Here is a 25269-nt window from a genome sequence, read left to right on the forward strand (position 1 = left end):
TCCTCGTGCTTGGAGACGTTCGCTAGGGTCGGAGATGATGCCCGCCAGCTTGTCCCGGTGCTTGGCACGCCTAAGAGCAACAGGAAACGAGGCCCTTTGTTCCCTGGCACGGCAAATGGGGAAGATAACGTTCGTCTCCCCGAGGCGACGGCGGCGGCGTTCTACACGTGCAGACCTTTAGGAAAGGGGGTCCGTTTTGGTCCTGCACTCCAACCGGGCAAACTCCGTAATTGAAGTCAGCTGGCACCTGGGTCCTCTCCGTGTGTGCGGTCCATGGCGGCAGGCCCGAAAGCAATCACACTCATGTTGCTCGCAGACATACACAGTAGAAGCAGGCGTGCTGGCGGCCACCCGGCGAGACTTGTTGACGTCGATCTTAATAACGCCCACCGCAGTCTCACTGCCCGAAAAAGCCGAGATCGTACACAGAAGACAACGTGCAATACGAAAACATGAACAAGTCACCTTGAAGTTATGGTCGACGGTCACACGGTTGCTGCCTTGGTGGACACCGGAGCTAACTACTCGGTCATGAGTGGGCCACTCGCTGTCCGACTCAGGAAAGTAACAACAACTTGGGATGGCCCGCGGATCCGCACCGCAGGTGGTAACCTGATTACGCCGTCAGGACGCTGCACCGCGAGAATTACTGTAAATGGGAGAACCTATGCTACAATCCTCCTGGTCCTACAGCAATGACCGCGAGTCGTGATTTTGGGAATGGACTTCCTGAATGAACATCCGGCGATCATCGACCTTCGATCTAAGTCGATCAGGCTTTCCACGGAGAACACCATACCTGCTGCGATGAGCGCAACTCATCACGTTGCCTTAAACGTCCTCGACGAAGCATTGAGCGTGCCGCCCCGATCGCGTATCCTCGCCTGCATAGGTACTGGAGACATCGAAACTGCCGAAGGCGTCATCGAGAGGAACACTCAGCTACTCCTGGATCGAGGACTGGCCGTCGCAAGGGGAGTCGCCCAAATCCGGAATGGCCAAGCCCCGATGTTGCTAACCAACTTCACCGAAGAATACCGGCGTCTAAACAAAGGTACTACGATCGCTTTCCTCGGCGAGCTGGCAGACATCAGACATATTTGCCCTACCCGACCAACCCGTAGAACCATCTGATCAACGCCATCAACCAAGGTTTGATATCAACCCAGCATTACCACGGAGCAGACACGACCAAATACGCAATCATCCTCAAAAGTACAGTGATTGCTTCTCATCAGCATCGAATGTGCGACGAACCCGGCTTGCCAAGCCCCGCATTGTCACAGACGAACACGCCCGACCACTGCGACAGAGCCCCTACCGCATATCACCGCTAGAACGCCAAGCTATCCGCAAGCAAGTTGAGGAAATGCTTCGTGACGACGTCATCCAGCCATCGAGGAGCCCCTGGGCAGCACCAGTCGTCCTAGTGAAAAACAAAGACGGCACCCTTCGCTTTTGCGTCGATTACCGTCGCCTGAACAGCATTACGAAGAAGGATGTCTACCCCCGCCCCCGCATAGACGATACATTGAACCGGCTGTGCAACGCTAAGTACTTCTCATCGATGGACCTGAAGAGCGGCTACTGGCAAATTAAAGTCGACGAAAGAGATCGCGAGAAGACTGCGTTCATCACGCGAGACGGACTCTTCGAGTTCAAGGTGATGCCATTCGGCATCTGCTCTGCCCCAGGGACGCTCCAGTGAGTAATGGATACGGTGCTCGCAGGCTTGAAGTGGCAAATTCGTCTAGTCAACTTAGGTGACGTTTTTTTCTTCTCCACAAGCTTTGAAGACCACCCCAGAAGGATTCGGATAGTGCTGGAAACAATCAAGTCTTCAGGCATAACACTGAAACCAGACAAGTGCCACTTCGCCTACGAGGAGCTGCTGTTCCTTGGTCACGTCGTAAGCAAGGATGGAGTTCGCTCAGACGCACAGAAGACGGCTGCGATTGCAAAGTTTCCACAGCCTAATGACAAGAAAGCAATACGCAGATTTCTTGGATTGTGCGCTTATTACCGGGGATTCGTCAAGAACTTTTCGTGCATTGCTCAGCCTTTGACCCAACTTACCAAGGCCGAGGTGCCTTTTAAATGGGAAATTCCGCAAGAGGAAGCTTTCAAAGAGCTAAAGCGCCGCATACAGTCCCCTCCTGTGCTCAGGCACTTTGATGAAAACGCCGAAACCGAAATCCATACCGATGCAAGCAGTGTGGGCTTAGGAGCGGTGCTCGTTCTGAAAAATGGTGGAGAGGAAAAAGTTATCGCGTACGCTAGCCGTTCACTGTCGAAAGCCGAAGCCAACTATTCGACGACCGAGAAAGAATGTCTCGCCATTATTTGGGCCCCGTCGAAATTTCGCCCCTACCTGTACGGACGACCATTCAAGGTCGTGAGCGATCACCATGCTCTGTGCTGGCTAGCCAATTTGAAAGATCCCTCCGGCCGCCTTGCTCGTTGGAGCCTGCGTCTTCAAGAATTCGACATAACTGTTGTCTACAAATCGGGCCGCAAGCATTCCGACGCAGACTGCTTGTCGCGAGCCCCTGTCGACGCAGCACCCGAATAGGAATACAACGAAGCTTTCTTAGTTCCGGCAAGTGCCAGATGTTTTGCGAAGCAGCAGCGCTCGGATCCTTAGTTGCAAAGCCTAGTTGATTATCTGAAAGGCAAGACCGCATCGCCTCCTCGTGGGTTCAAGCGCCAACTGTCGTCCTTAGTCGTTCACAATAATGTCCTCCTGAAGAAGAACTTCGCGTCCAACAGGACAGTACATTTTCTTGTCGTGCCCAAGAATCTTAGGCAAGAAATTATGCAGGCATGCCATGATGAGCCGACTGCGGGGCATCTCGGGATTGCTCGCACGTTGCACCGCATCCAAGAGAAGTACTATTGGCCGCGGATAGCTGCACACGTTTCCCATTATGGGAAAACGTGCCGCGAGTGTCAGCGATGCAAAACGCCTCCGATTAGACCAGCCGGACTCCTGCACCCAATACCACCACCATCTAAGCCCTTTCAGCAAATAGGAATCGACCTCCTCGGCCCCTTTCCGACTTCATCATCAGGTAACTAGTGGATCATCGTGGCCACCGACTACATGACCCGATTCGCCGAAGCAAAAGCGTTGCCTAACGGTACCGCAACAAAAGTCGTAAAATTTTTTGTCGCACAAATTCTACTGCGCCACGGTGCCCCGAAGTGCTCATCACAGACAGAGGAACGGCATTTGCAGCGGAGCTTGACGCAAGCCATTTTAAAATACAGCCAGACAGGCCATCGGAGGACAACAGCCTATCATCCGCAAATCAACGGACTCACAGAGCGTCTGAACAAGACCATCGCAGACATGCTCTCCATGTACATCGTCGCCGAACACAAGACGTGGGACTCTATCCTACCCTACGTGATCTTAGCCTATAATACTGCCGTCCAGGAGACAACCAGGTTTACCCCATTCCAGCTGGTATACGGCAGGAAGCCCACGACAACACTCGACGCAAATCTGCCGCACGTTTCCGACGAAGACAACCTCGACGTCGCCGCCTAACTTGATCGCGCCGAGGAAGCCCGAAGACTTGCGCGGCTTCGCATTCAAGACCAGCAGCACAGCGACGCCCGACGCTACAATCTGCGCCGACGAGACACGCATTACAAGCCAGGTGATCACGTTTGGATATGGACGCCAATTCGCCGCCATGGATTGAGCGAAAAGTTGCTGCGACGCTGCTTAGGCCCGTACAGGGTTCTCCGTCGCATCGGTGACCTCGACTATGAAGTCATCCCCGACGGCACGACAGCATCTCAGCGACGCCGCACACGCCCGGAAGTCGTACATGTCGTACGCCTGAAGCCATATTATGAATGCTAAAGGACTCTAAGTTTGCATTCTCCATGTTTATTTTCATTATAAAGCATCCAGATGATGCTTCTTTGGGAGGGGGGTAATGCCGCGTATCATTGTAGTGTTCGTTCGTTGGCGCTCAAGGCCGCAGGAAAGGGTTGCTATCACTTTTGTTCGTGACGCGAGAAGCGACCAGACTAATCTGGATTGATCGCAGCCATGAAGAGCTGCATCTAGGCTTTTCCAGATTAATGTAGATGATCTTGTCCTGTTATCTCGAAGTTTCCAAGCCGGCTTTAAATTGAGCGATGCCGCGAGCGGCGGGCATTCATAGTTCGACGATTGACGAGCACGTTTGTTGCTTACGCTGCCGCCGAGGGATTCAGTTCTTTTGCGGGCGCAAGTCAGCCCAAATAAAGAGCTTCGTTTCCAAGTCCTATTGGTGTATTCCCGACCGCTGGACTGCCGTCACTACAACGTGACAATATGGACTATCGTAGAGGAGCCTTTACGAGCGCCTAGCTGATCATTTGGTTGACAGAAGTTTAACTATGTCCAGATTTCATTACCGATTACCCTATATATAATTTTATTTATTTATTTATTTATTTATTTAACAATACTGTCAACCCTCGTGTGAGGGTCCTTACAGAGAGGGTATAAAAATTTCATAGAAAAACAGCACTATTCACAAGCATTGAATACATCAGCATGACACGGTACATCATTCAGTCAAGCATCAAATGGTACTTTCAAGCAGGTGGTTATCCAGAGATCGTTCGAATGCATGCACATCACTCTGTTCCACAACACTCATTGGCAAATCATTCCACATTTCAACTGCCTGAGGGAAGAAGGAATGTTTGAAAGTATCACTACGGGCGTTGTAAGGCTGAATTATCCGACCATGATTTGTTCTAGAACTGCGTTTGCCTGGTGCTTGTATGTATGTTTCCTTCTGAATATTTATCTATCCTTGGAGAATCTGGAACAATAACTTGAGCCGATTTTTTTGTCGTCGTGTTTCTAATAAATCCAGGTTACAGGAAGAGAGCATATCCGCAACTGAGTCTGTCCTTCGATATCGGCAGCAAATAAAGCGTACTGCGTACCTCTGAACTCTTTCTAATTGTTTCTTTAAATAATTCTGTTTAGGACTCCATACTACTGACGCATACTCAAGGACTGGCCTCACAAAAGCTTTATATGCAATTAGTCTTACATCCCGTGTAGCATGCTCCAATTTTTTTCTCAGAAAATATAACTTCTGGTATGCTTTAGAACAAACCTCTTCTATATGTGTGCCCCAATTTAAGTTTTGTGTTATTGTCATTCCTAGGTACTTAAACTGAGTTACATTTACCAAACATTTGTCACCAATGACATATGGGAACAAAAGAACAGACTTCTTCGTTGTAATGTGCGTGTATGTTGATTTCGAATAATTTATTTCCATGTTCCATTTTTTGCACCATTCGCTTAAAGCGTGTAAAGAGTTGTTAGTTCTAAGCTGGTCGTCCTTGTTTCTAACTGTAGAATAAATTAAACAGTCATCTGCAAATAGCTTTAGTCGTACATTTGGTTCCAGAACAGCAGAGATATCATTAATATAGACTAAAAATAACAATGGTCCCAGAACAGAACCCTGCGGAACTCCTGAAAGCACTGCTAGTGGGCTGGACACATGACCATCCACTTTGACCACTTGGTTACGATTTGTTAAATAAGCTTTAATCCATTTCACAATATTCAAATTAATTCCAGCTCTTTCCAGTTTAAAAATTAATTTATTGTGCGGCACTTTGTCAAAAGCTTTGGCAAAGTCTACAGCGATTACGTCAATCTGCTGCTTCCCATCAATCGTCATTGCAAAATCATGAATTGTCTCTACAAGTTGTGTAGTGGTGGAAAGGCCTGCTCTGAATCCGTGTTGGTGAGGGTAAAGTAAACCGTTTGTTTCTAGGTGATGAAAGATGTGCTTCGCTATAATATGTTCCATAAGTTTACAAGAAATCGATGTATGAGATATTGGGCGGTAGTTATTTACAAGTTCTCGGTTTCCCCCTTTAAACACCGGAATTACTAGTGCATTGCGCCAGTCTTGTGGTACACAATGGGTGTGCAAAGATTTTTGAAAAATAAGTATAAGGTATCTCGACGCCCACTCGGCATATCTTCGGAGAAACTGGGTTGGTATGTTGTCTGGTCCATTGGCCTTCTTAGCATCCAAATTGAGGAGCTGCTGAAATACACCATCCTGCGTAATTATGACGTCATTCATTTGGCTAGGCAACAGGTGTTCTGCACTAAGGTCTATGTCATCTTGGGTTGCAGTGAATACCGACTGGAAAAAGTGATTAAAGTAATCTACTATATGCTCCTTCTTTATCAGTATCTTATTTTCGTGCTTCATCTCCTGTATTCTCTCCTTCCTATCACTAAAGTATCGCCAGAACTTTTGCGGCGACGTTTTGAGGAAGCAGCCCAGCGTTTCATCGAAGAACTTTTTTTTAGCTTCTTTCAGCGCTTGCTTCAGCTCAGCACGAAGTCGCAAAATTGGGATACGTTTATTTTTCTTTTTACGTAGTCTTTTTATTTTACGTTTCATATGAATTATGTCCCTGGTGATCCAGGGGCTTCGGTGCTTCGTCTTTTTAACACGAGTTGGAATATATCTGTCAACGCAGTGTTGTATAATTTTCTTAAATTGCTGCCACAACTCTTCTACCGTTATGGAATCATAGACAGTTTCAAAATCATCAAAGGCAGATTCCAGGTAGTCAAGAATGGAGGTGTCGTCCGCTCGCCCATAATCTTTAACGCGCACAGGGATATAAGGCCTTGAGCACTCACTGGTTGCAAGTGGTATGGCAACAACGATCATCTTGTGGTCAGAGACACCATCTTCAACGTTAACAATGTGTTCTTTTATGTTATTTGACAGGAACACCAAGTCCAATAATGACCGCGAATTTGGCGTTATTCTTGTATCTTCTTGCACAATTTGTTTTAGGTTACACGCGAACAAAATTTCTAATTGTTTCTCTCCGGTACACGAATCAGGACCAACAGAACATAGCCGTTGCCAATTAATTTGTGGTAGGTTAAAATCGCCGGTCATTGTTAGTCTCGTGTTCGTTTTGCCATTCGCACATAAAAAAGTGTCTAGTTCATCTAGGAACTCAGGTGAAGCAGAGGGTGCGCGGTACACAGCTCCGAGAGTGTAAGTTACGTTATAAAACTTTATCTTGCACCAAACTGTTTCAGCAACATTGCATTCCATTATTACAGCAGATAAAGAGTTTTTTACGATGATACAAACGCCCCCGCCACGTGTGTCCCTGTCTTTCCTAAACATTATATAGTCCGGAGGAACAATGCAGTCAGCAGATATATTGTTATTCAACCAGGTTTCTGTTATTATTGCAACATGCGGACTTTGTGAAAGGAGCAAGTATTCTAATTCTGTAGTCTTATTTACAATGCTTCGCGCGTTGAAACTTAAAAGGCGTAGCTATATCTGCGATGTGTCCGACGTTGCACTCTTGATTGAGGTATCAAGGTGGGCTGGGCTGCCTGGTTCATCTGACTGGTGCTGTCTGGAATTACCAGCCTTATCTCCGCGGCCTGTAGACAGCAGACATCGTTCGTTTCGGCTGTGATCCCAGATATAGGTTTCATTGTTTACGCGAAGTTTATCATGAACAAGAAAGACCTTAGCCTTCTTAGCCCTGTCTGCAGCCGCACTGTCCCATAGTTTTCGGCGCACTTCTACAGTTTCTTTGGCATAGTCAGGGCTAATACGCCAAGAAGTTCCCTTCAGCTTTGTGCCTTTCTTCAGCAGACTCTCCTTTTCTCTGGAATCGTAAAACTTAAGAATAACTGGTCTACATTTCTCTGGTTGGGCTTTACCAAGGCGATGAATTCGCTCCACTGTGTCAACCTGCACGCCCATAGTTTTCTGAAATATATTTTCCACAACAAGTTCCTTCAGTTTTGATTCTGTTTCCGTTTCAGTGTCTGTTTCAGTTTCAGTGACGCCAAATACTAGTAAATTGTAACGTCGGCTTCGGTTCTCATAATCGATAAGCTTTGCAGCCTGCTGTTGGACTACTTCTTCTAGCTTCCAAATCCTGTTATTCATCGCATCAAATGCATCAAGAAGGCCCTGCAAGTTGTCGGTTTTTGCGCTCACTGCAACAATTTCACCTTTGATGTCATCCATCTTACGCGCGAACGCAGCTTGGTTCTCAAGAATTTCTTCCAACTTCTCATTCACTTTTGGCCCGGGGTTCTGTTCAACGTCACCCGACAAAAGCAATAAGAGCACTGACCAGCAGTCGCACAAAATTTCACAACACTTGCGGGGGCACGGCACGACTATCAAGAAGCGGTTGTCACTACAATAAACAATGGTATTGCTCGGAACACTTGCCTGCAAAAGCAGTAGCGGATGCTTAGACATGTTGCTTGCCAGCCAAGTGCCGTGCCCTCTGAAGCAGTGGTCGCTGCGATGCTCCTTATGTACAGCGTCGAGTGATGACGTCACAGATGACGTACGGTAATCGAAGATCAGGCATTCCACGGTGTCATTGTCACGAGGCCCTCGGAAGAAGGCCAGTTGTTGACCGTTGCTGGTTGTTGTAGCAGTAAAAATCCACGGCAAAATCTGCAAAAGCAGTAGCGGATGCTTAGACATGTTGCTTGCCAGCCAAGTGCCGTGCCCTCTCATTTGGAGACAACGGGCAATAAGGTGACCGGCATTTTACTTTTCAAGGCCTTGAGGTCTGTTTTCATATAGGGTGAGGTAATGTTAGAGGTCTTCCAAGCTTGCGGTAGGCTGGAGTTCATAGGGAATTGGAATTACAGGGTGGGTAGCTTTTCTGGTACATTCTCTCTACCGTCCTCCAGCTGATGAGCGCTTATCTGACACTGGCCACCTGAGTTTCCTCTTTGCGCCGCTGCTAAAGCTTTCTTTACGTCCTCATTCGGTACTAACAGGATGTGGCTTTGCTGTACCCTACTGTCTTGCTTACTGACGTCTTGTCTATGCTGTATGCTCTAGAGATTTGTGTAGTATACCTCTGGTACTTTGACTACCTTATCCATATTCCTCATTACATTGCCCTCGCTGTCTCTGAACAGATACCTCTGCGTTTGGTCTATGCCTAGTTTCCAGTTCATCGGTTTTTGTCTTCCTATGTTATTTACAACATAAACGATTGTCACCGTACTTAACTTCCTAATGTCGGTTAACCTGCATCTGTTGATCAGCTTTAATAGCTCTACCAGTTCTATTCTGTCTGTGGGGTCAGATGCCCTCATTATTTGGCGATACTTGATTTGACCTTCCGTCTCCTGAGAGAGCTTGAGGTATTCAGTCGGACCATCCTACCGCATACTTCTAATGCGTACTCGATAGTAAAAGCTGTCAGATTATCGTTCATTGGTTTAACATTAATGCCGTCGTCATCTGTTAAACACAAATTTGTGTTCAGAAACAATACCCTTGATTCTTCTACTTATATCTATATCATTGGTTTATGCGTATAGATTACTTATATTGCTCTATAACTCGTCGCCTGAGTTACCAGAAGTAGCAACGCACTGTCAACTCGAGTTCATAATTTTTTTTGCTTAAAACATTATTTTATCCCAACACTTTTCGATTAAGGGCTCGGTATACATCCTTCAAACACGCGGCGAATATATATATATATATATATATATATGTGTGTGTGTGTGTGTGTGTGTGTGCGTGTGTGTGTGTGTGTGTGTGTGTGTGTGTGTGCGTGTGTGTGTGAATGTGTGTGTGTGTGTGTGTGTGTGTGTGTGTGTGTGTGTGTGTGTGTGTGTGTGTGTGTGTGTGTGTGTGTGTGTGTGTGTGTGTGTGTGTGTGTGTGTGTGTGTGTGTGTGTGTGCCCATATCCATATTAGAGCGCTTGTAGTGTTCACGCACTTCTACCTCCACAATTTTTGGTGTTTTTTTCAGGCGCCTCACCTTAAGGTATCGTATTACTTTCGAGCCATGTAGCCGCCGCGGTGGCGGACTGGTTATGGTGCTCGGCTGTTGAACCAAAAGACGCGTGTTCGAGAGATATGCGAGACAGATACATTTCCTTTCCTCAAAAACCAGTTTACCGACGAGCAAGGCGTACAGCCGAACGGGCGATGGCGTTCTATGGGCTCCCTGGCAGTGTGGCAAGACGCTCTCGCATTCCACTCTTTGAAGCGAAGCTTAACACCTTAACCACACATCAGTGACCCAAGCAGCAACACCGCATTGAACTCTTGCGCCTCACCGCATTTCAAGTCAACAAAGTGCCGCCTTGATTTTTTTTTCCGTCTACGCTGTACAATTTACAAATGGCTGGTTAAAAAAGACGCTGAAGTGATCGAAAGTTTCGTTTGACGTCGAGCATATAACCGACGCGGAGACAGTAGTCACACAAAAGAGTTATTTGAAATGCGTACTTACGTGCTAGCAAAACGACGTCGTCGTCATGAAATCCTTCTTCCCCATCGTCACCTTCACCGCTTAAACGTCAGCAAATGTTATTGTTCACCTCTAACGTCTTCCGGAGTGACGACCTTGATTACTGAAACAGGGACGATAGGTTTCCACCATTCTATGGAGGCGAAATTCTAGAGGCCCGTGTACTGTGCGATGTCATTGCAGGTTAAGGAACCCCAGGTGGTCGAAATTTCCGGAGCCTTTCACTACGGCGCCTCTCATAGCCTCAGTCGCTATGGGACGTTAAACCCCATAAACTAAACCAAACCAGGGTTCAACCATCCTTGCACTCGACGTACGCGTAGGATGGCGTTGTCATTTTCGATCGTGGATTGAATAAGGATACCCGGGGAAATGCGCAAAGCACTGTACAGTGTCTGTTCTTGAAGTTGTAGGACTCATTTCTTTAATAAAATTTATTCATAAGAGTAGTACAGACGATTAGAATTTTTCAAAGTAGTACCCTTCCGCACCTACACGCTGCTGCTAGTTGAGTTGTCCAGTTTTCGTACGCCTCCAGGAACGCCTGGACCGGAATGCTTTTTAGCTACCGCGTCACAGCCTGGTGAACCGCCTCTCCCGATCCGCGATGTTTCCCCTTGAGCGTCGATTTTATTCTCGGGATTAGAAAAAAGTCTGACGGGGCCAAGTCGGGGCTGTAGGGGGGCTGTGGCAGCGTTGCCGCCTTGTACTGGGCAAAAAATCGGGGTCCTCATTCACATTATGAAGAAAATCCTGGCAGATCGCTTTCCGATTGGCTTTTTGCTCCTCAGACAATGCTCTCGGCACCAACTTCGCGCACACTTTCGTCATTGCTACGTTTTCTGTCACGATCTCAAAAACCTGGGTTTGAGGAATGCTCGTCATCTGCAATCATTCTGATACTCATCCTACAATCACAGTGCAGTAAATGTTTCACTCGCTACAGATTTTCCTTGGCCTTGCTGGTCGAAGGGCGTCCGGAGCGGTCGTCGTCTTCCACTCTTTCCTCACCTTCTCGGAGCAGCTTCATCATCATCAGCCTGACTACACCCACTGCAGGGCAAAGGCCTCTCCCATGTCCCTCCAATTAACCCTGTCCTTTGTCAGTTGCCGCCACCCTATCCCCGCAAACTTCTTAATCTCATCCGCCCACCCAACTTTCTGCCGTCCCCTGCTACGTTTGCTTTCTCTTGGAATCCACTCCGTTACCCTTAAGGACCTTCGCATTACATGCCGTGCCCAAGTCCATTTCTTCCTCTTGATTTCAAATAAGATGTCATTAACCCGCGTTTGTTCCCTCACCCACTCCGCCCTCTTCCGATCTCTTAACGTAACACCTATCATTTTCCTTTCCATAGCTCGCTGCGTTGTTCTTAACTTAAGCTGAACCCTCTTTGTTAGCCTCCACGTTTCTGCCCCATAGGTGAGCACCGGTATAGGATACAGCTGTTGTATACTTTTGTCTTCAGGGATATTGGTAAGCTACCATTCATGATCTGAGACAACCTGCCATATGCGCTCCACCCCATTCTTATTCTTCTAGTTATTTCCCGCTCAAGATCCGGATCTGCGGTCACCACCTGCCCTAAGTAGACATATTCTCTTACTACTTCCAGCACCTCGCTACCAATTGCGAACTGCTGCTCCCTTGCTAGGCTGTTGAACATTATTTTGGTTTTCTGCATGTTAATTCTTAGCCCCACCGTTCTGCTCTGCCTGTCTAACTGATTGATCATGCTTTGCAGTTCTTGTCCTGAGTGGCTTAGCAAGGCAATGTCATCAGCGAATCGCAAATTACTCAAGTATTCTCCATTAACTCTTATCCCCAACTGTTCCCATTCCAGTCCCCAGAATACCTCCTGTAAGCAGGCAGTGAAGAGCATTGGCGAGATTGTGTCTCCCTGCCTGACACCTTTCCGTATTGGAATTTTATTGCTGAGTTTATGGAGAACTATAGTAGCTGTGCAATCGTTATAAATATCTTCCAATATTTTCACATAACACACTTCTACACCCTGATTCCGCAATGCCTGCATGACAGCTGAGGTTTCCACTGAATCAAATGCTTTCTCATAATCAATGAAGGCTCTATATAGGGGTTGGTTATATTGTGCGCATTTCTCTATCACCTGATTGATAGTGTGAATATGGTCTATTGTCGAGTATCCTTTACGAAAGCCTGCCTGATCATTTGGTTGACTAAAGTCCAAGGTTGTCCTGACTCTATTAGCGATTACCTTAGTAAATACTTTGTAGGCAACGGACAATAAGCTGATTGGCCTGTAATTCTTCCAGTCCTTGACGTCTCCTTTCTTATGAATTAAGATAATGTTAACGTTCTTCCAAGCTTCTGGTACTCTCGAGGTCATTGCGTATACAGGGTGGCTAGTTTTTGTAGCACAATATCTCCTCCGTCCTTCAACAAATCTGCTGTTATCTGATCCTCACCAGCTGCTTTCCCTCTTTACATTGCTCCTAAGGCTTTCTTTACTTCCTCCTTCGTTACTGGCAGGATGTCCCATTGCTGTGCTCGACTGCCTCCCTCAGTAGCTTGATCATTACTTTCGCTACTGTATAGATTTGTGTAGAACTCTTCGGCTAATTCAACTATCTTATCCATATTGCTGATGACATTGCCCTGTTTGTCTTTTAGCGCATACATCTGGTTTTTACCTATGCCCAGTATTCTCCTCACTGATTTTAGGCTACCTCCATTCCTTAGAGCATGCTCGATTTTCTACATGTTAAACTTTCTTATGTCGGCTACCTTCCGCTTATTTATTAACTTCGATAGCTCTGCTAGTTCTATCTTGTCTGTGGAGTTAGACGTCTTTATGCTTTGGCGTTTCTTAATCAGATCTTTAGTCTCCTGAGATAGTTTGCTGGTATCCTGTCGAACCATCCTACCACCTACTTCTGCGGCGCATTCTGTAACGATAGCTGTAAGATTATCATTCATTGTTTCAACACTACGGTCGCCTTCTTCAGTTAAAGCGGCAAATATGTTTTGCAGCGACATTCTGAATTCATCTACCTTCCCTCTTAATGCTAACTCGTTAATAGCCTTTCGCTTCACCAGTTTTCTCCGTTCCCTCTTCATATCTAAGCTAACACGAGACCTTACCATTCTGTGGTCGCTACAACGGACCTTACCGAGGACCTCCACATCCTCTACGATGCCAGGGTGTGCACACAGTATGAAGTCTATTTCATTTTTAGTCTCACCATTGGGGCTCTTCCACGTCCACTTCCTGTTTGCTCGTTTGGGGAAGAAGGTATTCATAATCCGTAAATTATTTCTATCTGCGAACTCTACTAATAACTCTCCCCTACTGTTCCTAGAACCTATGCCATAGTTACCTACCGCCTTGTCTCGAGCCTGCTTTTTACCTACCTTTGCATTAAAGTCGCCCATCAGTACAGTGTACTGTGATTTTAATTGGTCATTGCCGATACCACATCCTCATAGAAGCTTTCAACTATCTGGTCATCATGGCTTGATGTAGGCGCGTAGGCCTGCACCACCTTCAGCTTGTACCTCTTATTAAGCCTAATTACGATAGCTGCCCCTGTCTCGTTAATACTGTAAAACTCCTCGATGTTGCCAGCTATATCCTGATTAATGAGGAATCCCACACCTTGTTCTCGCCTATCTGCTAATCCACGATAGCACAGTACATGCCCGCCCTTTTGTACTGTATGCGCCTCATCTGTCCTCCTAACCTCACTAAGCCCTATGACATCCCATTTAATACCGGCTAATTCCTGCAATAGCACTGCTAAGCTAGCCTCACTTGATAAGGTTCTTGCGTTAAACTTTGCCAGGTTCAGTTTCCAATGGCGGCCTGTCCGGAGCCAGAGATTCTTAGCACCCTCCGCTGCGTCACAGATCTGACCGCCGCCTTGGTCAGTTGCTCCGCGGTCGCTGGGGACTGAGGGCCGAGGGTTAATTGGTTTGTTCATAGAAGGTTGTGGCCAAGTACTACACCAGGGTGGCCAAATCCTGTTCTCGTGAGTAAGTGCGTTGTCGGTTCTGGTCACCGAAATCAGGGCGCACTCCAAGCCTGGTTATGCAATTCCATCGACACGCGGAGTTTCTTTTTTAATCTGGTGGAGAATTGCGTGGCACCAGGATTCGAACCCCGGTCCTCTTGCACGCGAGGTAGATGCTCTACCTCTACGCCATCGCTGCAACATCGGAGCTTGCGCCACTCAAAAAACACCTGGACTACCCATGGCAGCGTCACCGGTAGGCCTCCTCAATCATTTCTTGAGTTTCTGCCCGTTTTACCAAGATTTACAAAAAATTTGTTCGCGTATCGCTGATCCGGTAAACACTCCATGATTTTTCGTGACGAGGCGTTTCGACAGGGGTTCACAGTACAAGCTACCTGCTATCTTCAACGGCCGAGAGCCGACTGGCGATTTTTCCCAGCATTCCCAATATCCCCCTTCAACGATCCTGCACGCGCAGACCGCCTCTCGTCCGCCCGTTCGCCCAGGAAAAAACCAGTCCTACTACTTTCAGAACACACCCTGTATTTCACATAGCGAATGAAGTCAAGCGAGCATCAGCACGTGTTTTCGCGCCCCATTTCTTTGCTTCACGCTCAACCGAACCGCAGGAGAGAACAAAAACCTGCCCGAAAACAAAGCGGGAAAAGTGGGGGAGTATTTCTGCATGACGTCAACGCGCTGTGGCCGGGCGCAGTAAACAAGTAGTAGTCAAAGCCTCTTCGCCACTTCCTGGAAGCGCCCCATCGAAGGGAAGGCGGGAGAGCGGCTGAAATGTTCGCTAGTGGCTTGTAGAGCGAGCACCTCCTCGCCGTTTCGGGGAAAGGGGCTAGGAGGGACAGGACAGAGACACGGAGGAGCCCTCGCGGAAGAAATTAATGCCGACAGAAAAGCGAGTGTCATCATCATCAGCAGCAGCAGCCTGACTACACCCACTGCAGGGCGAAAGCCTCTCCCATGTCTCTCCATTTAACCCTGTCCTTTGTCAGTTGCCGCCACTGTATCTCCGCAAAGCCAGTGTAAGCAGGTTTTATTGCGAAAGCAGTACTATGCTAGCTTATGAGCGGTCAGCGTGGTCCCGACGGTAACCACGTTTGACCTTTAGCCGACCCCCGTACTGACGTCACACCGAGCGGAGGAAAAACTGGAGACCAGCTCGACTCGTCGGCGCGGTCCCAGGGTAACAACGGCGCGCCGCACATCTGCTGCGCGCCGCAGCCGCGAGGAGGCGCTCGCTGTGGTGACGTCATACCAGCTGCGAAAAAAGGGGCCCCCAGCCACCACCACCTAGACTAACTTAAGGCCTCCGCGCGGCGCCGTGGCGTCACGCTCGCGGGATGGGCCTGGAAGTCGGCTTCACTTCGCGCGATACTCCCCGACGGATCTTCAGCGCGCTCCTTATCCCGATGCCGTCGGTACCAAAGTTACTGGACAAGTAACGTTGGCCGGTCCTACCGTTTCGTTCATGCAAGGACCAGTAGTATTAAGAACTACTATTACAAAATACTTTCCCGATAGAAACACAATCACTTTTAATATTGTTGTTTTTGTTTAGCGTTCGCACAAATTATTGTACTTTGCGCTGATTGATACGATCTTACTTCCGCAAGTAAATTTCGCCGCGGTGTCCGCATGAAAATGTTCAGGCCAGGTCATTTACCACATAATTTAAATTCAGTTGCCAAAGAACCATACACGGCATTTAAAGCAATGTAAGTATACAGCTTGTTGACAACACAGAAGAAAAGAAGTCAGGAATGAATGGCTACAGTGTTTCAAGAAACGAGTGATTTATTAAGGTAAACAGCACGAAATATAGGAAAATATATACAATGCAGCATAATCACAGCAAGATGAAACAATACACCTCTTATGCATTTTTAACAATATTTTTAACAATTCCAGTAGTTCTGCGTGCACTCAATTCTTTTCGTTACAGTTTGCAGCTTTCGCTTTGGTTTTGGCATAGCCAGTTTGTTGTTGGCTGCTTTGCATAGATTGTTGAGCAGTGTATTGGCTGCCGCACTGAGAATGTGATGCATGAGCTCCTGCGGAGAATGCCCCGAATCGCAGTAGTCTGGCACCTCAAACCTATCAAGATCATGAGATACGAGGGCTACCAGTGCCTCTTTTTGATTAGCCAGAACAAGAAACTGCGAAGAATACTGCTGGCTTCTAAGCTTGTCAAGGAGAATCTGAGTAAAGAGCACTGCATTGACGACCACTGCTTGGGGAAATTTCAAACTCCCTGTTGTCATGCCCAACGTTACTAGATTACCTGGTCAGTTTGGAAACTCCGCTGCAGTTCGGCGGCCAAACGTGGCCCCATTCGGCTCCCTTTCGTGATGTGGCGCTTTTGACGCTGTTGGCCCGCTCCGACCGGTCTCTCGTCACACGAACTATCGCTATGAGACGAGCACGCCGTGTTTCAAGCCACTTTACGCCGGTAATTTCTGTTTAAAGAAGTTATTTCCAAGATAGACCACAAATATTGTTCTGAATTTGCAACTACAGTGGCTGTGCGAACGGTCCTGGGCGGCAGAGGTACGATCGCGATGTCTGAATCATTAGCTATTTCGATGAGACATCTGGTTCTTGGTCGGGCATAGTTTTTTGTTTCATTTACTTCCCTGCAAACTGAATAACTCTTTGCTTCCGGCGAACCACGACACGGTAAATGAGTCGCATGTTGCCGAAAATATCCAAACCTAAGGCAAAGTATCATCCATTTGAAGCAAGACAGTAAACGATGCATACGGGCTTTTTAACAGGGAGATACAGGACTACCACCGTGAAACTTCGACGTTATTAAAGTCATAAAACGCGAAAAATGACGGTAATAGCACTGGTCAGATTGAAAGCAGTTAATTCAATATATATAGAAAAAAAAACCTATGCACCCTAATGAGAGCCACTTTTAATGGGCGAAACAGTTACAAGAGACGTTCTTTTACAAGAGACAAGACACGTACTGGAGAAAAAGTGCATTCTTGTGGCAGTAACAAAGTTCAGTACCTGACAAGCGAATGCCGACTCGTGCTCAGCACAACCCAAGCGAGCAAGGCTGCACTTCTCTAGCTCTTCCAACACATTCCAGAAAATGTTTGCAGCCTTGGCGATGGTAAGTGCGAACTGCGGTCGCACATTACGTAGGACGCTTATCTTGCCTTGGTTTGGGAGCAGACAGGTCGACAGCTCGGCCGCACCGACTCACGGACGCATAGCGCGGGTGCACCGACGCTGTTGCGCTTCTGTGTTGAGTTGCAGCCGGAGCCAACGCCGCACGAGCTGCGTCACTCGAAACGCACTTATATAAATCTGGCAAGACACAGAGGAGCAGCGATCAACTTGCAGAGCAGTTTAACCCAACAAAAGAACGTCTGGCACAAATACGCTTCGCTGTAGTCTTCGCTGACGTGGTCAGCGCGCGGCTACTCTGCCGATAATCCGGTCAGACAGCGACGAGAGCGCCCCCGCTCGGCGGTACAGGCAAGGGTGACATCCGCGGCGTTAGAGTTTGCAAACTGAAGAAGTAAGCTAGTAACGTTGGTCATGCCTGCAATGAGTATGTTTTCATCTTTGTCTAAATCGGTATTTTCTAAAACAAGCATTTCTTTACACGATGTACACATGGGCTTCTTCAACGCAGCATGTGCGCAATATCCAGCAACGTATGTCACAGCTAGCATCCTTGAAGTTTCTTTCTCAATGTCTCCGTTGTAAATTTTGTCAGAAACTGTTCATTATTTGAGCTGGCAGTTGTCTTCGACAAGTCAAAGTCCGGAAGATCTAGGACTTTTTGCAGCCGCAGTTTGCTCTTGGACTCATAAATCTGCCAAACCGAGACATGGTATTGAGAACCGCTCAGCTGGCGATATTTTCCGAACCTCTCTTCTAGAGATTCTGTCTGAAACTTTCCAAGTAGGACATACTTAAACCCAAGCTCCTCTAAACAGTAAAGTGAAATTTCATGCAGAGCGTGGCTTGTGTGTCCGAGAGCCATGTGTGTTTCTCGTGTGAAACGCCCTGCATCATGCTTAAGGCTAGCCCAGTAGTCAGGCCACTCTGTTATCTTCTTAAAAAATTCCAACTGAGGGCATGACGTGGAACTCACAGGATACTGCATCTCATCCCGCAGTAGCTCACCTTTCCTTGGCGTCTTTACATTGACTATCCGCCACCAAGTCAGAATTGTACCAATAAAATTAGCAGTTTCTTTTGCATGCTGTGTGCTGGTAGATTTCAGTGCACCCACTGTGGAGTCATTGAAAATGCGAAGTGCAAGATTCACGTTTTACCCTCCATATTCGATGGGTCTAGTGCCTCTAACGATAGGGTTGGCGCTATTTTTAACAGATCATATTTCTCTGCATCGTGGAGCTCCCGCTAAGTTTTAAATGATGCTGTCAGAATCGGCGGCTTTGGTTCAGCGCCGTTCAGGTCTGGAAAATACATGCATTTTCCAATGTTACGCTGGTTCAACCAGTTATTTCGCACCGACTTTAACACATTACACTGGATCTAAAATGAAAAACAGGGCCGAGAAGAATCAGCTGGATGTTGATAGGCAATGCTGGCCTTTGGCGGATTTGCGAAAAATTTCATAGCCTTTCGATTTATTGAGTTATTGTCTGAGACAACTACTATAATTTTCACACCAAGTGACTCAAGACTCCTAATTAGTTTGTGTAAGAATTTATGAAGAGTGTCTGCATCAGTCTGAGCTACGGGCAGAATGTGAAAAACAACTTTGTGGTTTGAAAGAAGGCTTTGCACCATAAAAACATGATGTTTTGGCTGGACTTGAGCTGTTTACTGCAGCGCCTGTGATAAAGCCAGCTTTATAATCAAAGTAGCTTCGGAGATGAATCTCGTCCATCATCAGAGTAACAGTCCGCTCAAGTTCTTTCATCATGCTCAACACTGTCTTCGTATAGCTCAAGAAGGAAGAGTCGGACTGCTCGAGGGCAGGGTTTAGCAGATATGAAGAGCAGAGGCGCCTTGTGGTTACAGGGTGGGGCAGCTTCACTTTCATAGAACTTCGGATAAACTTATATGCATGCGGTGATATTGTGTAAAGCAGTCCCGCAAAAACAATCATGTCTGAAGAGTAACGTAAAGCATTTTCAAAACAAGCTCTACTTGACTGCTTAGAAATTTGAGAACTTCCATGTGCCATCCCTGATATTCTTGTTGCTGGTACTCATTGCACACATCAAGAAGCAGTAGCAACAAAGTTTCCAGAAGATGGTGAGCCTTTCGGTTTCCATCCGCAGAGCATCCACTTTGTAGCTGCTGAACAGACTGCAATACCTCATTTAGCTGCCTGAGATCTTGCAAGTGTGAATGCACATTCACAGTGGAAAGGTTTTTGATGCGCTATTCTCCAATAAACACCTCAACGAACACTTCTGCTGACACTGTCACCGAACTACGCACAGCGGGAGCACGATCAAATGACAGATCCAAGAATAGGACCTTTGACTCCTTGACAATCACAGTCCAGAAGTCGGAAATGGAGGAGTTTGCAATTGCACCGCAAAACTCGCCGAAACTGGCCACTTTGTTCTTCCGGTTTTCTTCTGCTTGAGCGGCAACAGAAAGCTCAGTAGCTTTTCGCCGCGACGCCGCTTCTAATCGAGCTTTCTTTTCTTGTGGTGCCTCCCGGCTGGACGCTGTCGGGCGAGATAGATCCTTCAGGCAGTCGGTGAACACACTGGGCACTGCTGTTTGGTTTAGGCGAAGGCGCTCCAGCTGCACTTCAATCACCTTGCCGGTCTGCGCATCCGTGTACGTTGCAGTTCTAACGAAGTCTGTTGAGAGAAAATGTTTCTCGCACAGCTGAAAAAAAAAGAGTAATGTATAGTTCTAGCCACGCTTACGTGAAACGAATCGAAGCGAGCATAACACAGACTTAACAAATACCTATAGGCGAGGGAGCTAGTGCGCCGCAATAAACATAACAAACATAAGGAAAAGCGCTTATTTTATGTTACGGATACATAGAGCATAATAATAAAAAAAACGATGTTTACCACAGTATGCTTTGTTGGCGTGAAATTTTCACGAGAAATCGCCTTTGTCCACGCCGCTCTCTCCTACGGGTCGCTCTGAAACCTGTAGACGCGGACACTTGAGATTTTCACATCGTAGTTAGACTTGCAATTTGGGGCACAGTATGAGCCAGGCATTCTGATGTGTGCCTGCGCAAGGCTCGTATTTCCAAGAGCACCTTTTCGTCACCATTGACAACCAACACGAGGGAATAGACCTCTCCCTGATGTAAACAGTGTGACGTCAAAAAGGTGTGCCCCGATGGGCAAAATCGTCGACTTTCGGTTCTGAACCGGTTTTTCAGGTGCCGAGCACTGCCCCACCAGCTTTGTTCCCTGATTCGAAACGCCTGTCAGCCTTTCTTCTCCCACCTGGTACGGCGCATGTTTTGCCCATCGGACCAGAAACACGTGCGTTGATGACGTAGGCCGGGAGAGGTCTATTCGATGACAATTTTGCATCAACACAACAACCGAAGGAATGCCCTCGCCTCGCCACTCGGCCGACCCGGTAGAAGTTCTTTGTGGTGACAGCCAAACCGGCTCAACTGGTAGAAGTAACTCAACGGCTCAACTCATCTGCGTGAACAGCTTCATCCCCTCACTATTCCCGGCTCCATCCCGCGGTCGTGACGTAGGCGGCTGTGAAAGGAGGTGGCGCGCCGCCTTGCAAGTCCTCGGTGGCGGTGCCCAAGCTCGGCTCGTCGGCGCGGTTCCAGGGTAACCACGGCGCGCCGCGCACCTGCTGCGCGCCGCAACCGCGAGGAGGCGCTAGCTGTGGTGACGTCACACCAAGCGGAGAGAAAACTGGAGACCAGCTCGGCTCGTCGCCGCGGTCCTCGCCAGGAAGCAGGCCCGTGCAATTTCCTTTTCATCCTTCTCTCAGTCACAACAACACAACAACTCATCGCCGCAGTCCCAGGGTAACAAACCCCGCTGCTGCTCTCTCTCTCTCTCTTTTCCTTCCTCTCTCTGAAAGAAGATTACGCGTGGATGTGTATATATAAGGTGTTTCGACCAAGGCCTGGTTTGCTTTCGCAACCTACCGGGCTTAGCCAAGCTAAGCCTCTGCCAGTTTTTTATGCGAAGCATATTACTAGAGCTACACTACAGCCTGTCGAGCGCGGCGGTGGAGCCACCATTGACCTTTAGCGGGACCACGTGACACCACGTGACAACATGACGTCACAGCAGAGGAGAGCTGGGCTGCCGGCTCGCGTGGTCGGCCGCGGCGGTGGAGGCTCCACATCAGAGGCGCTGCAGCTGACCACGTGACGCTACAGCAGCGGTATAAAGCTGAGCTTGCGTCGCGAGAACAACAACAACAACGTGTATCTGTTCTCGCTTCGGCGAGCGCGGCTTCGGCCGCTTATCTGTTTTTTGAGCAGCGTCCGCTCCGGCGGACGCAATTGTTGCTGCGACGCGCGTCTTTCCTTTCCCCTCTCTTCTTCCTATGATCTTTTAACTCTCCTCTATCTGCACGTGGCAGCGGTGGTGGCTTGGCTCGAGCCAGTAGCAGGCCCGTGCAATTTCCTTTTCATCCTTCTCTCAGTCACAACAACAACAACAACTCTCCGGGCACTTACGAGGCGGCCAGGTGTTGGGATGGCGCCTAGAAGCAGGGCTGATTTGAACGAGAAGCGAAAGCTTCTGCGTGCCACAGAGACCGATGAAGAGCGGGATGAACGTCTGGCTAAGCGGCGTGCTCAATATGCGGCTCGGCGACAACGTTCTACAACAACTGAAGAACAAAGCGAGGAACTTGTCAGGAATGCTTCCACTAGTGCTGCCACCGAGTCCGTCAGTAGTTTTACAAGTTCGGAACGCTGGAATGGTGGCGGTGGTGGATAACTAAGGGTGTTTCCAATGTACTTTCCATGGGTACCAAGAATGCTGTTGTAGCCGGTGCTGGGGCAGCGGTTGTACACTCTGCATTGAATTCACCGATGATTCCGTATATAGCTGCCACAGCAATCCTTGCTACACTTCTAGTGGTTCTATTAAAATGACCAAGTATTCAACCAAGGAAAGCCATGTATTACCAAGCCTAGCCATCAATATGTTTCGCATCTGACTAGGCTTAACCTTAGCTAAGCCTCAGCCAATTTTTTTTTTGTTGCGAACCAGGCAGAGGAGGGAAGGTGATGGTGAGGCGAAAGAAAAAAATTTGCTGTGACTTAGCTAAGGTTAAGCCTGAATATCTCTAAGCGAGAAGGTGCGGCAAGGAGGAGGAGGAGCTGCGCGTGTAGTGAATATGGTGCTGTCTTAGACGGTTGCTTTAGAGACATGTACTGTGGCGTGCATTCCTCTCGGGTGTACACCAAGATATGAGAGACAGGCATTTCCTTTCCTTAAATGCAATTTTCACTTCATTTCGTTTTTCTTAAGGCCCTTATGGCACGGTTCGGGTATCCACCGAGATATGAAAGAGGCAGGAGTCGTTTCCTTTCCTTAAAACCAATTCTTTCATTTTCCTTTCCTTACGGCGGGGTTCGGGTGTCCACCGTGACGTCACGCAGTTCGCCCATGCGCACCTGTGGCTTTTTCTGACGGCGAGGCCCACGCTAGCCTCGGTGTTGACTAGCCTTATGAAGCTTTTCGCTTCAAAAGATCGAAAAACAATTTTCGCAATAGCGTGCCCCTGGTGTGAGGTTTCTGCGCGTGTTTTTTATTTTGTTTTGTTCGCTCGAGCGCTGCAGAGAGAGAGAGAAACAACTTTATTGCTATAGATTGGCGGGATTTAGGGCAGGTGGGCTTGGTGTGGCCCCCAGGTGGGGGCGACTTCCTGGCCCCACGAAATGAGTGCCAGTTGGATGCTCTTGTCTGGCCTTCTGAGGAGTTGGTTCCATCCGTCTTCGGAGGGAGCTGGCAGTAAGGTTCGAGGGGGCGGATTTCCCGCGCAACCCCAGAGGATGTGAGCCTGGCTGGCGATTTCTCCCTGGTAACAATTTTGGCAGACGGGGTCGTATTCCCCGTCTGTGATGAGTGAAAGTCTAGAATGGTTAAGGATAGAGTGTGTCTGCAACCTGCGGAGCAAGGTGGCTTGCGCTCGATTCAAGTCGGGGTGTGGAGGCGGGAACTGGCGTCTCATCTCTCTGTAGAGGTTGGTAATTTCGGCAAAGGTCTGGGGAGCCTCGGCAAGAGCGTCTGGGTCCGTGGGGCCGGCCGCCCGGTTGGTTAGTCCTCGGGCTAGTCGGTCGACCCCTTCGTTTCCAGAGTTTCCCGCGTGGGCGGGTACCCAGACCAGGTCGATCTTATGGTCGGGAGTGCAGCCGCGAAGGATGCGTGCAGCGGGGTGGCAGATAAAACCTGCCGAGTAATTTTGTATTGCTCTTTTGGAGTCGCTGAGGACTGTGCGCGTACGTGGGTCAGCGATGGCCAGCGCGATGGCGGTTTCTTCTGCCGCTGTCGGAGAGTGAGCTACTACTGTGGCGGCGGTGACGAGAGTAGACTGTGGCGTGGTTGCACAAGCCACGTATGTGTTTGCACTTTGCCGTGCAGCATCTACGTATATTGCGTGTTCGTCGGCAAGGTATGTGGCATCTAGTGCTTGGGCTTTCAGCTGACGGCGCTTGTCATGGCGGCCAGGTAGCATGTTTTTGGGGATTGGTTTTATAACTAGGCGGCTATAGGCCCCTATAGGAATGGGCGTTGTGGGGTGAACGTCGCCTATGGGGTTGATGTTGAGACGGTCAAGTATGAGCCGCCCGTGTTTAGTGCGGGAGAGGCGGTGGATTTGGGCGGTCTTGTGTGCCTCTATGAGTTCTGTGAGCGTGTTGTAGATGCCGAGTTGGAGGAGGTGCTGTGTGCTGGCGTACTGAGGTAGCCCCAGTACCGCTGTTCACAGCTTCCTCGTCCTTCCGGCGGAGGTGATAGTAGGGGTAGGAGTAGACTATCCTGCTAATGAGGAAAGCTTGAGTGAGCCGACAGAGGTCATCCTCCTTCATACCTCTGCGGCGGGTGCTGATGCGGCGGATAAGGCCGTTGATCTGATTGGCTGTGGTGCGGAGGCGCTGAATGGCCTCCGAGTTTTGCGTGTTGTTCTGTATTAACATACCCAGAACGCGGATGGTGCGGACCGGAGGTATGGGATGTGTGTCGACTTGAAGCACAATAGGTTCTTGCGGGTCGGGGACGGGCAGGAGAGCTCGTCTGTCCCTGATGACTAGTAATTCGGACTTCGTGGAGGAGCATGTGAGCCCGTTCACCTGTACAAAGGAGTGTACTTTATCGATTGCGGTTTGGAGGGAGTTTTGGATTTCCCCGTCAGAGCCAGAGGTGGTCCACAGGGTGATGTCATCGGCATATATTGAGTGTTTAATTTGAGGTATCTCTTCCAGGAGTGGAGGGAAGCCTCTCATTGTAGTGTTGAAAAGGAACGGAGATAGGACTGCTCCTTGTGGTGTTCCTCGGGTGCCTAGTGTGATCTTCTCGCTGTGAAGGTCTGCAATGTGAAGTTCTGCTGTACGGTTATGAAGAAAGTCGGCGATGTAGTTGTAAGTGCGAGTGCCTACATTCATTTGTGAGAGGTTTGCCAGGATGGAAGCATGTGACACGTTGTCGAAAGCCTTGCTGACATCTAGGCTTAGGATGGTTCGTGTAGCTCGGATGGGTCTCGAATCGAGGATGTCGTGTTGGATTTGCCACATAATGTCTTGAGTGGAGAGGCCGGTTCTGAAGCCGATCATAGTGGGGGGAAAAAGGTCCTTTTGGTCTACGTGAGTGTGGAGTCTGTTGAGTATGACGTGTTCCATGACCTTTCCCAGGCAGGACGTGAGCGAGATGGGCCGAAGGTTGCCCAGCTCGAGTCGTTTGCATGGCTTAGGTATGAAAATCACTTTGGCATGCTTCCAGGTGTC

At 48.4% G+C, this 25269-nt stretch overlaps 1 protein-coding gene, 1 long non-coding RNA gene and 1 pseudogene across 2 annotated transcripts in view; 1 reads left to right on the forward strand and 2 right to left on the reverse strand.

The window, feature by feature from the left end:
• Nucleotides 1-25269, forward strand: part of LOC149343930 (uncharacterized) — a 142069-nt gene that overhangs the window by 23476 nt on the left and 93324 nt on the right. The gene's annotated exons all lie outside the window — the stretch shown is intronic.
• On the reverse strand, nucleotides 7362-8579 carry LOC149343931 (uncharacterized). The gene has a single exon (XM_089542790.1). It carries the CDS (start codon nucleotides 8577-8579, stop codon nucleotides 7362-7364), a length of 1218 nt encoding a protein of 405 aa, XP_089398916.1.
• Nucleotides 18744-20548, reverse strand: LOC149343932 (uncharacterized; annotated as a pseudogene).

Source organism: Amblyomma mixtum, chromosome 5 (genome assembly GCF_055824585.1).
Source record: "Amblyomma mixtum isolate Tamu chromosome 5, ASM5582458v1, whole genome shotgun sequence".
Lineage (NCBI taxonomy): Eukaryota > Metazoa > Arthropoda > Arachnida > Ixodida > Ixodidae > Amblyomma > Amblyomma mixtum.

Excerpts from the sequence above, each read along its gene's own strand:
- LOC149343931 (XM_089542790.1), bottom strand. The coding sequence starts at position 8,579 with ATGAGAGGGCACGGCACTTGGCTGGCAAGCAACATGTCTAAGCATCCG.